Source organism: Microcaecilia unicolor, chromosome 1 (genome assembly GCF_901765095.1).
Source record: "Microcaecilia unicolor chromosome 1, aMicUni1.1, whole genome shotgun sequence".
In the NCBI taxonomy this organism is placed as follows: Eukaryota; Metazoa; Chordata; class Amphibia; order Gymnophiona; family Siphonopidae; genus Microcaecilia; species Microcaecilia unicolor.
In genome coordinates this window covers 549,392,650-549,408,251 of record NC_044031.1, presented here as the reverse complement: position 1 = coordinate 549,408,251, position 15,602 = coordinate 549,392,650, and the positions used below count along the sequence as shown (strand labels likewise).

Here is a 15,602-nt window from a genome sequence, read left to right as displayed (position 1 = left end):
CACACACAAACACACATTGTGCCATGCACAGACAGCATCTCTCTCACTCACACACACACCTATGTACCTCGATCACCAGTGGTGTGCTGGAACCGGCTCGCAAGAGCCGGTTGTTACATTTTGTACCGACTTGCGAGCCGGTTGTTTCCCACTGCGAGCCGGCTCTCCTCCCTCCTGCCCGCCCAATCCGGTCCCTCACCTGACTCTTCTAATTCTTCGGCGGGGCAGGCAGTCTTGCCTGTCCGCTACCAGCGTTGACTCTCCCCTGCCGGTTTGCGCTTTAAAAATGGCTGCCAAGACTTCCAGAGGCGGCCTTGCGAGACTTCTACTGAAGTCTCGGCGGCCATTTTGAAGTGCGAACCGGCAGGGGAGAGTCAGCGCTGGTAGCGGGCAGGCAAGACTGTCTGCCCCGCCGAAGAATTAGAAGAGTCAGGTCGGTGAGGGACGGATCCGGAGGGAGGGAGGAGAAGTCGCTGGTGAACTACTACTACTATTTAGCGAACAACGCGGGAGGGGTGGCAGGGGAGAGAAGGGAGTCCCTGGGCATGGGTGGATGGAGGGCAGGGGAGAGGAGGGTCACTGCTGGGCATGGGTGGATGGAGGGCAGGGGAGAGGAGGGTCACTGCTGGGCATGGGTGGATGGAGGACAGGGGAAAGAAGGGTCACTGCTGGGCATGGGTGGATGGAGGGCAGGGGAGAGGAGGGTCACTGCTGGACATGGGTGGATGGAGGGCAGGGGAGAGGAGGGTCACTGCTGGGCATGGGTGGATGGAGGACAGGGGAAGAAGGGTCACTGCTGGGCATGGGTGGATGGAGGGCAGGGGAGAGGAGGGTCACTGCTGGGCATGGGTGGATGGAGGACAGGGGAAAGAAGGGTCACTGCTGGGCATGGGTGGATAGAGGGCAGGGGAGAGGAGGGTCACTGCTGGGCATGGGTGGATGGAGGGCAGGGGAGAGGAGGGTCACTGCTGGGCATGGGTGGATGGAGGACAGGGGAAAGAAGGGTCACTGCTGGGCATGGGTGGATGGAGGGCAGGGGAGAGGAGGGTCACTGCTGGACATGGGTGCATGCAGGGGAAAGGAGGGGAGAGAGAAGAAATGCTAGACATGGATGGAGGGGAGAGAAGAGTGAGGAAGGAGATGAGATGAGGGAAAAGGAAGAGAGGAGAAAAACTGCACATGGATGAAGAAAATAGGCAGAAGCTGAGGACCCGAAATGAAGAAGAAAGGAGAAATGGAAAGAAATAAATGGAAAGGAAGCCCTGGAAACGGAGTTAAGAGGACAGATAGCAGCAGAATCGGATACTGGGCCAGCATGATCAGAAAAACAGTCACCAGACAACAAATGTAGAAAAAAAAAATCATTTTATTTTCATTATAGTGTTTGGAATATGTTCACTTTGAGAATCAGGTGCTCAACATTAAAAGTTTATATTTATTTACTTATTTATGGCATTTTATCCCACATTAAACATGAATTAGATTGGAACCTGGGATCATTTAATTTTTTTTTCCTGGATACTGCATTGCCCCCCCCCCCCCCCCCCAGGCTCTCTCCCCGGCTATAGTCAGCTCTGCAATTTGGGGGGGCACAGAGGGGGACAGGGGGGCGCAGAGGGGGACCGGGGAGAGAGCCTGTTGTTAAACATTTACCAGCACACCACTGTCGATCACCCACACACACCCTCTGACCCCTCAACTCCTCTCTCTCTCTCTCACACACACACACACACTCACTCTCACACACCCTCTCTCAAACATACACACTCTGAGAAAAACCTTGCTAGCGCCCGTTTCATTTCTCTCAGAAACGGGCCTTTTTTACTAGTATTACATAAAGAAGTTCACAATCATACTGACACTAACTCTCTGTTTCACCTTCTTTGTTGATATGAACAATATAAGTTATTAATGGAACATTCTGAAACACTGTAGAACAAAGCACTTCCTGACACCAACACTTTTTACAGACCTGCATCAGTCCACCTTTCACACTGAGGAGCACTTTTGGAACATAATGCTGAAGACCAGGGTTTCCACTGTGCTTACACCACTTGGCTTCTAGATTTATTGTACAGCAGACAGGGCCAAGTAATGATCTGCTTCTGTCTTTCATGTTTGTTTTAAGGACCAAGTCATTTAAGCTGAGTACAAGTGATGCACCATGGATCATGCCTGAAAGATAAAACACAAATATTATAAAGTTAGGTGGTTTGCACCAATTGTACAATAACATAGTTGCTCAGCTGTTAACATTGAAAACTGCAGGTCCTAGCCTATTTGGTGCCAGCTTTCACTTTCAAAGTACTTTTTCCTTTTGTACTTTTTTCTTAACCTCTGCTGTATACTAGGATTATTTTTGCTGCTTGACTTAGTTTTTAAATTAACTTTTGTTTCTGCTCTTTTAAAGACTTTTACAGACAAAATCAACTTTGAACAATTTCATTGCTAGTTTTAAAGTGCCAAAGAATTATTTTTTTCAGATATTTGTACATATGCAATCATTTTAGAGTTTATGACTTTTTTTCCACAATACCAGGCAACTTATCCAGAAGAGCTTATAATGAATCAGGACAGCAGTTTTATTTAGGGGGCCCTTTTACTAAGGTGCACCCAAAAGTGGCCTGCGCTGGTGTAGGCGTGTGTTTTGCACGTGCGCTGGTCCTGAGTGTGCCTGGAAAAAAGAGGATTTTTTTTAATGTACCAGAAAATGGATGTGTGGCAAAATGAAAACCAGCTCACATCCATTTTCGGCCTGAGACCTTAATGTCACCGATTGACTTAGCAGTAAGTACTCATGCGTTAACGGTAAGCGTGCAGTACATGCCAACTGCCAATTACACCAGGTAAGGGCCCCGCAGTAGAAAATAGAAAATGTTTTCTACTGCTTGTTTTTGGCGTGCGCCAAAAATGGAATTACCGCCTGGGGCGGGTGGAAGTGCCAATTAGACACTACGTGCATAGTTGCCTACGTGCCTTTGTAAAAGGGCCCCATAATTCTGACCATTCCTGAAAGGAAAAAAGCACTTTGAAATTTCACTTTGGTTTGTCTGATATAAAGCTTTGCTATACACTTATTTGCAACAGGAATTCAGTTTATGCTCTTAAAAACAAAATAATCTAAACGAGTCCAAATACATAATATGTGTTACCTATAAAAAAGTCACTAGATTATTCCAAGGTTCTCATCTAATAACCGTGAGCAGTTACAGTAACATATTTTTGGAAAATCCCAACAAATGTAATGGGACATTAAGGGGCAGTTGTACTAAGATTTGGTAACTTTTGTACTTAGCATATTTTTAACAAAAAAATTAACATGCGGTCAGAGCACATCCTGTGTGGTAAATGCAGGGGTTGTGCCCTGAATCTGCCTTGCATTTACCATACAGGGAAGTAAGTTAATGAAGTGCAGGCACTGTGTTATATGCAATGCCATAAGGTGCTCAGAGTACATCATTTCCCTGATGAAGCGGTTATATAAAATGGGACCCCATCGGGGTCCATGAAGATAAGTAGTGCTTTATTGAACATATAGAACTGCCATTTTGACAAGACTATTGGTTCTGAAAAGAGTTATGAAAGAATATGAAAAATATTTAAATATTCAAAAGTTATGCCAAAACGTTTTTTGTATGTTAAATTGTGCACAAGGATTTTAGGAGGCTTTTGGCCAATGATCCAGAGTGGTCTGCTTTGACAGCATTAAATTTGTTTGTGCATTTGCAGACATGTCTGAGGTCTTTTCCTCCTATTTTTGAACTTTTTGTATTTTTTTCATCCACATCTTTTTGAGTGTGTTGACTGCTGCTAGTGGTAGTTGAAACCCGGATTGTTTACTGTACTCTTTTGAATGTAGCTTACTATAGATGAAAACTATTAAAAAAAAAGACCTTTCAATACCTATGCTTACTTTATACCTGGAGAAAATCTGTGCAATGAAGAATTTCTGCAGAGAGGCCACTTGCAGCAGTATAAAGAAAGCCAACTAGGAGGAACAGAAGCTGCTATGCACAGGGCCTGTGTTAGACACTCTGAAGCTCAGGGCAAAATCTGAGAAGCGACCACAAAGCTTGGAGCAACGATTGGCATGGAGATACAGGGCGGATCTGAAGAAGGTATTGCTTTCGAAAGCTAATCAAAAATTGTATTGTTAGTCCTATTAAAAAGGTATAATCTTATTTTCTTTTCTATGTTTTATTTTATTTCTGTTTATTATCTTTAAAAGTGGACTAACACAGCTACCACACCACTTGACATGAAAAGGAAAGAGTGGGGAGATATAGGGGAAGGGGGAGAGAGTGGGAGAGGCAGCACTGCTGGGGGGATGGAGAGAAGCTGAACTATTGGGGGAAGGAGAAGGAAGAGAGGATACAGAGGTGATAAGCTATAAGTGTGTGTGGTGGGGGGGAGGCTGAGAGAAAGAGACTGGAGTGGAGGGGGGGGGGGGGGGAGAAGATGATGGATCCCTAGGCAGGCGAGGGGGCAGTAAGACTGGACTGGGGGTGGCGGAAAAGAGGGAAGGAGATGCTGGTTTAGTCATAAATTTGTTATAAATACAGACTTTTTATATTAATTTTCCAAAAATTAAAAGAGAACAGGGGATGGGTGAGGGTTCATTGTGGGGGGTTGTTCACAATGGGGTGGCTTACAGTGTGTGTGTGGCACACTGAAAGTTCACCTAGGGTGTCAGCCCTGCCTATTTCTCACCCCTAAAGCTGTCCCTGTTGCGAAGTGTGACAATATGCCTGCGAGAAGGTATAAAGTTGTGAATATATAAACAGTGCACTCCATTTAACTGCACGCTCTGTTTAACTGCATGCCGTACTTCGGTCCCGTTTTTGGCACCATCAATTTCTATGGGGACAAACTTCGGTTTAGCACACCACTGATAAGTGCAAGATTCGCATGTTTTAAGACCGCTCCTCTGCAGGAAAGACTCCGCATAAGCGCACGCACGGAATATGGAAGCCGATTGGCATGTGACAAAGGGGTGGTAAATTTGAAATCTCGTTGATTAACTGCCACAGGCGGAAGAAGCGAAAGAATGTTGTTAGAGTGTACACTGGAGTCGTCACTGTCGTTGCGCAACTGTAAGAGTTTAACACAGGCTGAACGAATAGAAGTTCTTAAAAAATTAGAAAACAAAGTCAAGCATCTATTGCTAAAGAATATAGTATCAATCCCAGTCAAATTTCACATATCTTGAAGCAGAAAGACCAGCTTCTGGAAGACTGGCAAAACAATACAAATCCACAATGGAAACAAAAATGGGCGGGAAAAGCTGAGGAGGTAAAAGATGCTCTTCTTCAGTAGTTTTCTCAAGTCAGGAGCAGACAGTTTCCTGTCAGTGGTCCACTGCTTATGGAGAAAGCGAATCAGCTAGCTGAAAGTCTTGGACTAACTGAATTCAAAGCCACTGTTGGATGGTTGGAAAGATGGAAGGAGAGGAATAACATAAAATTCAAGAAACAGCATGGTGAAAACAAGACGCTGATGACTTTGGTGCTGAAAATTGGGTTGTTTCAGTTCTTCCTACCATCTTGAACGAGTTTGCACCGCGTGACATTTTCAATGCTGACAAAAACGGTCTCTACTGGCGAGCGATTCCTGATGGAACACTTGCATTCAAACAAACTGAAACTACAGGAAGTAAAACATCGAAGGACCGACTAATGATCCTCCTTTGCTGCAATATGGATGGGAGTGAGAAGCTGGAACCACTCGTCATTGGAAAGAGCAAACAGCCCCATTGCTTCAAGAATGTTAAGCGAGTTCCTGTGTCATACGAGGCTAACGCAAATTCATGGATGACTGGGGAAATTTGGAAGCAGTGGCTAAAGAAGTTAGACATTAGAATGCGGGCACAAAAGCGTCAGATTTTGTTGCTTTGTGATAATAGTGCTGCACACAGTGTTGATGTCAGGCTGTCTAACGTCAAGGTGGTCTTCCTGCCACCAAACACTACCTCTCTGATCCAACCTATGGATCAGGGCATAATAGCCAATTTCAAACAACATTATTGTGCTCTTGTGCTACGTCGTCTGATGAGCGTTATGGATGACCAGACTGGCAAGGATAAACGTGCTGTTGAACTGGCTCGTAATCTATCACTGTTGGATTCCCTACATATGCAGAAAGAAGCCTGGAATCATGTTACACAGGCAACCATTGTGAACTGCTACAAGCGGGCAAGCTTTGTTAGGGATGTGGAGAGAGACGAAACAGATGCAGCTGTTGCAAACGCGTCAGATGAACAGGCTTTTGACATCCCAGCCGGTGTTACTGAAGAGGAGTTTCATCACTACATAGCTGTTGATTACGATCTACAAACAGCTGATGACAGCACTGATGTCCAGATATGCGCCTACAGGCAGGCAAAGGCTGATGATGAAAGAGATGATGAAATGAGCAGCGAGGCACATGCTGGCTAAATTCAATAACCTCCTGTCACTTTTGCAAGAGGGCTGGAGAGTCTGAACACCGTGCGGGCCTATCTGGAGGCCACTGGATGTCAGTGCTATGACAGTTTTTACTATCTGGTAGACGTAGTCTATGGAACTCACAGACACAAGAGTGTATAGAGGACTATGACTGATTACTTCAAGTAAGCCTAACGTCAGTTAACGGAGACTGTATACTGTACGTATAATAAACAGTACTGTACATATGTTTATCAGATGTCAAGCTTCTTTGGGTCACAACGGTTAAGTGCACGCTCCGGTTAACTGCTTGTATTTCTTTGGTCCCAGACCCTTGCACTTAAGCGGATTGCACTGTACTTCCCCGCCACCCCCTCCCCACCAAAAAGCTTACATTAGGATAAGAGACATTGTATAGACAACAGTGGTGGCAAGTAAAAGCAGTTTTTAAACAATGAGTATTAATTCACTCACAGAAAAGCAGTGCTGCTAACATTTATGTCTGTTATTTTTGGTGGAATTCTGCACAAAAAAATTCAAAATTCTACATACTTCTGCATATTTATCAAAAAAACCACAATAGTTCTGCTTAATCAGTGCAATCCATATATTCATTTAAATTGTAGTACTTTGCTTTAAGTGATGCTGCGCTGCCTTCTGATCTTATTCTTCAGTTATCCCATCTGTCCTGGAAAGAGGAGAAATGCATATGTGCATGCAATTCTCACAAGGATTGCATAGATATAAAAGCAGGTACACAAATAAAGATGTATAAATAAATGCTTATATACATGAATTGTAAGTAATTTCATATATAGTACTGGCAAGGTAAAACAATTACAAAATAGAAATGGAAGGGTAAAACACATTTATTATAACATAAAAGTATATAAAGAAAAAGAATATACAAACATCAATTAAAAAAACTTAAAAAAAAATTGAAGTCTATCAAAGATCACACTGTGGGAGTTGTATTTCAGCATTTTTAAAGTGGTATGCTATTACATATATGAGTGATGTGCTAGTAAATTTGGTGCCACTTTATAGGAAGGGAGATATTGTCTATATCAATGGTTTTCAACCCAGTCCTCAGGAACCGCTTGACCAGTCAGGTTTTTAGGATATCCACAATAAATATGCATGAGAGAGATTCACATACCAAGAAGACAGTGCATGTAAATCTCTTTCATGCATATTCAGTGTGTATATCCTGAAGACCCTCTACCCACTTTGTGAGTGTTTTATTTAAAGGAGGAAACAAACTCATAAAACTGTGGCAAAAATCACAATAGACCTACATAGCCACAGTGTTGATAAACAACTTGCACACAGTTAAAAAAACAGTAACCATCAGTCAAAAATCCTCCATGCTGTATAGTGTCCAAAATCCAAAAATCATTCAACAAACCAATCTTCATAATATTTGGCAAAGTGCAGTACAAAACTGGTAAGAGGCACTTATCTCAGTGAATATAATGTCCCAGTACTTGACTTGCGCAGTCTTTGCAGGAAGAAGCAACAATACAGTCCCACTGTTACTTCTTCCTGCAAAGACTGCGAAATCAAGTACCGGGACATTATAGTCACTGAGATAAGTGTATGTTACCATTTTTGTATTGCACTTTGCCAAATATTTTGAAGATTGGTTGGCTGAATGATTTGTGGTTTTGGATACTTTATACAGCATGGAAGTTTTTTGACCAATGATTACTGTTTTAACTATTTATCAACACTGTGACTAAGTAGGTCTATTGCAATTTTTGCCACAGTTTTATGAGATCTTTTTCTTCCTTTAAACAACCACTCACAAAGTGGGTTAGAGAGTTGTTGAACATTAATTCACTGAGATATTGATGATGCTTCACCTATTTTTTTAATAGTGAATTGGATCTGAGTTTGGGTATTATATCCTGAAAACCTAACTGGCCAGGTGGTCCCTGAGGATTGGGTTGAAAACCACTGGGCTATATCATTTATTTTCTTTTGCCTGAAGTTGTGTGCTATTTTGGTGCTCTGGCCCAAGCATTGTTCCTTTTCTATAAAATCAGTCTGCTGATGTAAATGGTCAGCTGAAACATGTTGGGCATGTGATTCATTAATATACTTCTATAACTTATTATCAGATATGTTATCTCTGATGGACTTTGAAAAAGAAGCTTTTAGTTATGTGTGTAAGCATTTTACATGTGCTTTTCCCTGTCACTTCTATTTTGCAATTGTTTTACCTTGCCAATACTATATATGTTTTTATCATTCGTATGATGTATGTATGTATTTTTATGCACCTACTCTTGTATTTTTTATCTGGGTGTATGTGCACTAATTTTAGCTTCCCTTTTTGTTCTGATAAGAACTGCATGATTTTACAGCTCATATTGTGAGACTTGGCTCCATGGAAGCAGGAGATATGTATTTAAGCATTTCTGCTGCTGCCAGACCAGATGAAGTAACTGAAAAATAAGATTGGAAGGTAGCTTCTGCCCCTCCCCCCCCCCCAAAAAAAATGTTTGCTACCTAAGATCACTGTCTCAGGTGTTCTATAACCTTCCATGAAGATAGAAGGTCACCGGGTACCATCTGAGAGGACAACCCTCCTTCAACACACCCAACACACAGGGGACTGCTCCAATTATATTACCCCATAAAGGGAAATGGGTGATGCAAGAGGATCTCAGATATGGTAGAGAGGAGGCAGCAAAAACCTGGAATGGGGAATAAGAGGGCCAAAAGGTGTGGAACTGAAGGGGAAATCTGCACAAGTGGGCGTACTCTGAATTGGGGAGAAAGAAGTACCCAGACGGGTAGGAAGAGAAAGGAAATGAAATGAGGTCCAAAATACTTATCCTAGTATTCTAGAGATCCAGTTCCAAAATTTTTTTTTTTTTTTTTTTTTGGGGGGGGGGGGGGGGGAGGTGCAGCTGGCTGGGCAGGTGGCTTTGGAAAACCAATCTAGTGTAAGGCAGGCAGCAGCTGCAGACTGAGGGTCTTAAATGACAGCACTCTGGCATCCACTGTAGGCTTCTGCTATTGCTGGCTGCTCATTTCGACTCTCACTAGGGAGCCAATCAGCAGCAATGGCTGTTCCTTTCCTTCCTGAAATGTAGTTGAAGACAAGGAGGGGAGAAGGAGCCAGTGCTGCTGACTGACAACAGAACAGCTTTTCTGCTTCTCCCCCTCTCAAATGTTCCTGTAGAGCTGGCTCTTTGAAGTGAAATGCTCAGCAGCAAACTGAGCTGGTCCTTGGATTATCCTCCTTCCATGGATTCAGTTGCCCCTGGGCACCTTCTTCTTCCCTGGGCTATCTGAGCCAAATATACTTCGCCTCATGCCTCATGTTCAGCTACCCTGTTTCCCCGAAAGTAAGACATCCCCCCAAAATAAGACCTAGTAGAGGTGTTCCTGAATTGGTAGATATAAGGCCTCCCCTGAAAGTAAGACCTAGCAAATTTTTGTTTGAAAGCAGGGCCGCCGAGAGCCGGACAAGGCCGCCCCCCCCCCCACCCGAGGTCGCCGGGCCCCCCTCCACCCATCCTCCGTCACTCCCGGAACTAACCTTAAATGCCTCCTTTCACCTTCACAGCAAGCAGCAGCAGGGCAGATCTCTCCTTCCTTCCGTGCCCCGCCCTCGCGGACGTTACTGTCAGGCGAGGGCAGGACACGGAAGGAAGGAGTGGCCTGCCCTGCTGCTGCTTGCTGCGAAGGTGAAAGGAGGCGTTTAAGGTTAGTTCCGGGAGCGACGGAGGGCGGGCGGGCCAACCCCGATGTTTCCCCGAAAAATAAGACAGCCCCTGAAAATAAGACCTAGCGCATTTTTGGGGGCAAAAATTAATATAAGACAGTGTCTTATTTTCGGGGAAACACGGTACTTCTCTGTTTCTCCTCCTATGAGCTTGCTGAAGTAGTTCTCCCAGCGATCTCAGATGATTGGGGGGAGGGGTATCTCTTTGTGCCACATGGCTCTTATTTGAAATTGATTTTTCTGTGGAAAATAAGTAAAATCTGTGTGGCGTGGGAATTCTGCATAAATTCTACATTGCTCAGCCCTGCAGAATTCCCCCAGATGTAGAGTGTGTACAGATCTCTAAGGTTCTATATTGTGAGGATAGCAGAGACCTCTAATGACTATTAAAATACTGGAATCTGACTTGTGATTACTCCTGCAGCTTCCAGAACAAGAGGAGGGAAACCTAGCTCTATTTGAATTCTTTGTCTTTGACTCCTGCTTCCCCAACTATTGTATGGCACGGTGAGTCCGCACCTTGAGTATTGTATTCAGTTCTGGTTGCCATATATCAAAAAAGATATAGCGAAATTAGAAAAGGGTCAAAGAAGAGCGACTAAAATGATAAAGGGGATGGAACTCCTCTCATATGAGAAAAGGCTAAAGAGGTTTAGGCTCTTCAGCTCGAAAAGAGAGACAGATGAGGGGAGATATGATTGAGTTCTACAAAATCCTGAGTGGTGTACAACGAGTGGAAGTAAACCGATTTTTTACTCGTTCCAAAAGTACAAACACTAGGGGACGCTCGAGGAAGTTACATGGAAATATTTTTAAAACAAATAGGAGGAAATATTTTAAGCGTTTGCCAGAGGAGTTGGTAACAGCGGTTAGTGTATCTGAGTTTAGAAAAGGTTTGGACAAATTCCGGGAGGAAAAGTCCATAGTCTGCTATTGAGACAGACATGGGAAGTATGTAGTATGGGATTTGTAGTATGGAGTGTTGCCACGATTTGGGTTTCTGCCAGGTACTTGTGACCTGGCATGGCCACTGTTTGGAAAACAGGATACTGGGCTAAATGGACCACTGGTCTGACCCAGTATGGCTACTCTTATGTTCTTATGTATCTCTGGCTGATACCCTGGCCATTGTATCAGATTCTGGAGGGGATCAAGAACTTTGGCTAGACCAGCCATAGTGCTATAAGGAGTAAAGAAGTGGAAAGGACTGACAGGGTTGCTGAGCCTTCTGAACTTGCCTGAATATATAGCTGGAAGAGGGGACCTGCCCACCACTACTTCGAAGGAGATGGAGTGAAGCAGTTGGAGAAACAACAGGTGATCCTGAGACGCAAGAGGGGACAAAGAGTATGTCTTTTTTCTTATGCTCTGATGTCCCTGGGATCTATAAAGAAAATAAGTCAACAGTGTTGTCCCATCTTATAGTAAACCAACTCTTAGGGTGTATAAGAGTAAAAGAAAATAAGTAGTCTTTTGAGAGTGGAGAGTCCTTGGAGACTGTGTTTGGTGTTATTTTTACTTTTAGCCAATAGTTATTGTTGTGATTTTTGTCCCTTTTTGCTTAAAGAGTATTTTAAGTAAAGCTTTTAGCTCAGAACACAGAGTTGATGTTAAATGGCACTGCCTGGTTAAGTGTCGCTGAATATCATGGCTGGCCCACTTAGCATGGTTTCACCAGGCAGGAGCCTCTCCTACCCAGTTAAAACTTTTTTGAATATCAAGTCCATTATTATTATTTTTAACAATCTTGAATTTTTTTAAAGTACTAAAATCATTCCCATTTATGTAATAGAAGCTGTGGAAGGCACCCAGAGATAAATAGCATAAAAGGCACATATGAATTTGGGTAAAACACCATTTCTGGACATCAGTATCTGTGCTAATTCCTCCTTTCTCTGCACTGATTATTTTTTCCAGTCTCCCAACAAATTAATAATTTGCCAAATATTTGCTTCGACAACAATTATATGTTTTTGTTTACACTATTCCCACCCCAGAGGCCAAACATAATTTGAATCAACTGTACCCTTACTGAAATCCAATACTTAAAAAAATATGGAGGCATTGAAACAATCCTAAAGCCAGGTACTATACAGTAAACAGATGTTTCAAGTTTTGTGAATGTTCAAAAAACCTTTCTAGAATAATAAAAAAATATAATCACCCTGTGTAAGGCAACTCTATCCTATGTATTTTCACCTGTATCAAATACTGCTTTTACTTTTGAACTACATCCCTTATTAAGATGTTTTGTGGTTTTTGGCAAGAGCTCTGCTGCAGCAGGACCAAAGGATTAGAAAATCAGTTTGTTTGAATCTAGCCCTTTAGAGGCTGAAAGATGCTAAAAAGGTTCAACTGTGAGCCAACCCCAAGCTACAGTCTGTGCTTAAATAGTCAGATTGCTTTCATGTTGTTCCTTGCAAGTAAGAAGTTCTGCAATTTCAATGCAAAAGATCTGCATACAATGAAGGAATAATTATTAGAAATATTAAAGCCATATTGCAAAATATAATAAGGAAAGAGACAACTTACAAATCACACCGTTACGGAAGTAAAAGCCTTACCACAGATAGCGTACATGTCCAGCAAGTCTCAGCTTATGAATAATTTCTCTACTGAGAGCTGTCACTCATTGAAATCTCTCAGAAGAAAGGTAAAGTAAGTGCAAAAGGGATGGATAAAACTGAGAAACACTGGGTAGAGCCTTCAGTGATAATTTATTGAGGGAGGACTTCAATATTCATGAGTAAGAGCCAGCAAGGAAGGACAACAAAAGAAGGAAGACACTGCATCCCATTTGCATGAAAACTGGAAGTTACCACTTCTAGAGTAGAGAGCACCTTAAATCCCCATAAATTCATTTACAGAACCAAACTCAAGACATTTCTGAGAGTTCATGAGACGCTACTTGTTCCTGATAGTGTTCCTGAGACGTTACAGCACTTGTTCCTGAGAGTGTTTGTGAGATGCTACAGTTCCTGAGACGCTACAATGCTTGTTCCTGAGACGCTATAGTGTTTGTTCCTGTGAGTGTTGCTGAGACGCTGCAGTGCTTGCTCCCGAGAGATGCTACAGCACTTGTTGCTGAGAGAGTTCCTGAGATGCTATAGAACTTGTTCCTGAGTGAGTTCAGGTGAAGCTACAGTGCTTGTTCCTGATAGCCTACTGGGTGATTCCTGAGTTATACTTTTGCTCAGGCAGTTGCCCAGTTTTTGTAGTGACTTGTCAGCCACACCCTGGTTTTCCACTGTAGTCCAAGGACTCACAGTTCCTGATATAAAAGGCAAAGGAATAGGTGTATTCTATAATAGTGCACGTAGGTTTTTGAAATACCCATGACCCGTCCATTCCATGTCCATGGTCATGCCCCCTTATTATTGGAGCTGACTTGTAAATCAATTAAGTTGTGCGCATAATTTGGCCGTGCACCCAAATAAGCGTGCACAACTTAAGGCACCATTTACAGAATTTGGGGGAAAATCTTCTATGACAGAGTCTTTGGAATAAACTTGATGCCCCTTAAAAACACCTCTTCCCCTCCTTAAAAGAGTTCTTCCTCTATACTGCTTAGCCAAGAGGGTGTGGTCCAGAGAAGGGGATGTAAAAACCCTAAGCATGAACAAAATAGGGAGGTTCAGAGAAGGAACAGTGCTTCAGTGTAGACCTCCATGAGTTATGGACAAGGAGCCAGCACAGTGGCGAAAAAAGAAAGTTCTCAGTTAAACGTTGTGAACTGCTATTCTCATGGCTCGATAGAAGACAGGCCTTTCCTTGTCTGATAAATGCTGACCTTAGTTTAAGTTGATATTCCTGTGCACACTGTGTCTGAGAGCAGCCTGAGAGAAACCATACCCTTTGGATTTGAACTGAAATAGAAGAGGATTTTGCTTACTCCTGAGTTACTAGCTCCACTGATTGCCTCAGGGTCCAGCTGCAACTTCAAGTTACTGTTCAGGCTCCAGCCTCTACTAAAGCTCTGGTTCTAGTTCTTGCTCCAAATTAAAGTACCAGATACAGCTCCTGGTTCGTTCCTGCCTTGCCCTCCTGGTTTGAGTTCTTGCCTGAGTCCAGTCTGTCAAGCTAAAAGCTCCCACTGCAGTCTATGCTCTTAGCTTCCATACAGTAGTAGCAAACAATGTTTCTTCTAAGGTGCACAGGAGTCCATCAGCAACATTTCAACCACCAAGTATGGAACAGCAATAATGGAGTTTCAATTGGGAAGGGCAAAACAGTTCTCTGGATCTCTTAGGGGTCCTGCTTCTCAGAACTGAAACTGCAATATTGCTATACCACTCCTAATGGTTAGAATACAGGTAGCAGACTAAGCTCACCTTAGAGGGAACATTTGGTGCCAAGCTCTACTTTTAGCTCCAGGTCCAAACTTAGTTTCCAGTTCCATTTCATAATTCTGGTTCCCGCTCCAGCTCAGATTCTAATTCTTCTTCAATTTTCAGTTCCAACTCAGACTCTAGTTCTTACGCTGAGTTTCAGTTCCAGTCTAGATCTCAGGCTCCTGTTCCAGCTTCAGGATGCAGGAACACCTCTCCCTGCCTCAGAAAGCAGAGGGCAAGTACTGAGGAAATGATTGTAGAGTTTAGTAGTGGTTGTAGATGGGCACACATGATAAGCTGTATGGCCTTTATCTGCAATCATTTTCTAGGTTCCTCCATATGGAAGTGCTGCACACTGCTAGAGAATGCTAGGCTAGCTTTTCCAAACAATATTTCTATCTAATTAGTTTAGAATGCATTGGATCATGGATAATGTATTTATTAAATGGCACACCAGGACTGCATATTATACTTTTCTGAAAGTCTTGACTAAAACGATACTATATACATGCCCCATGTCTTTATTTCAATAAACACAGCTATAAATACTCTCTCTGGGATGACATAAGACTTAGTATGTCACCATGCACTTAATCAAATTAGAACAAAGAATATTTCATTAAACCAAAATGAACCTCCTCAAGGGAGTATAAGTATTTAAGAGATCTAACTGAAGGCTGGTGAGAAAGAGAAACTTTAAAAATACCATAGTCTGGAACTGCACAGGACTCCAGGAAGGTAAAACATTTATGAAACAATTTTACAGTTACATTTTTGGCCAATATTTGCCAGTGGTTGTTTTTCAAAAAATGTATTTTGCATATATTTTTCAGTGGAGGTTCCCCCCCCCAAAGTTGCAGGAAATTAAAGACTCCTTTTGCAAAACTGTGCTAGTAATTCTGGCATGGCAAATGCAATGAAGTTCATATAATTCCTATGGGTTTCTTTGCTTTTGCTGTGCTGGAATTGCTAGTACAGCTTTGTAAAAGAAGCCTTAAATACCTGAACAAATGATGAACTACATCAAAATTATGCAGTAAAGTGGTTTTTAGGATTTGTTTTTGTTCTTAGCTCAAAGGTTTGTGCAACAAAGATATCCCAAGATTCTAG

At 42.6% G+C, this 15,602-nt stretch overlaps 1 protein-coding gene across 1 annotated transcript in view; it reads right to left on the bottom strand.

The window, feature by feature from the left end:
- VPS13B (vacuolar protein sorting 13 homolog B) overlaps window positions 1–15,602 on the bottom strand; it is a 1,674,799-nt gene that overhangs the window by 451,461 nt on the left and 1,207,736 nt on the right. The window contains 1 exon segment of the mRNA XM_030217225.1: window positions 1,973–2,175. Within this exon segment, the coding sequence (XP_030073085.1) occupies window positions 1,973–2,175 (203 nt within the window).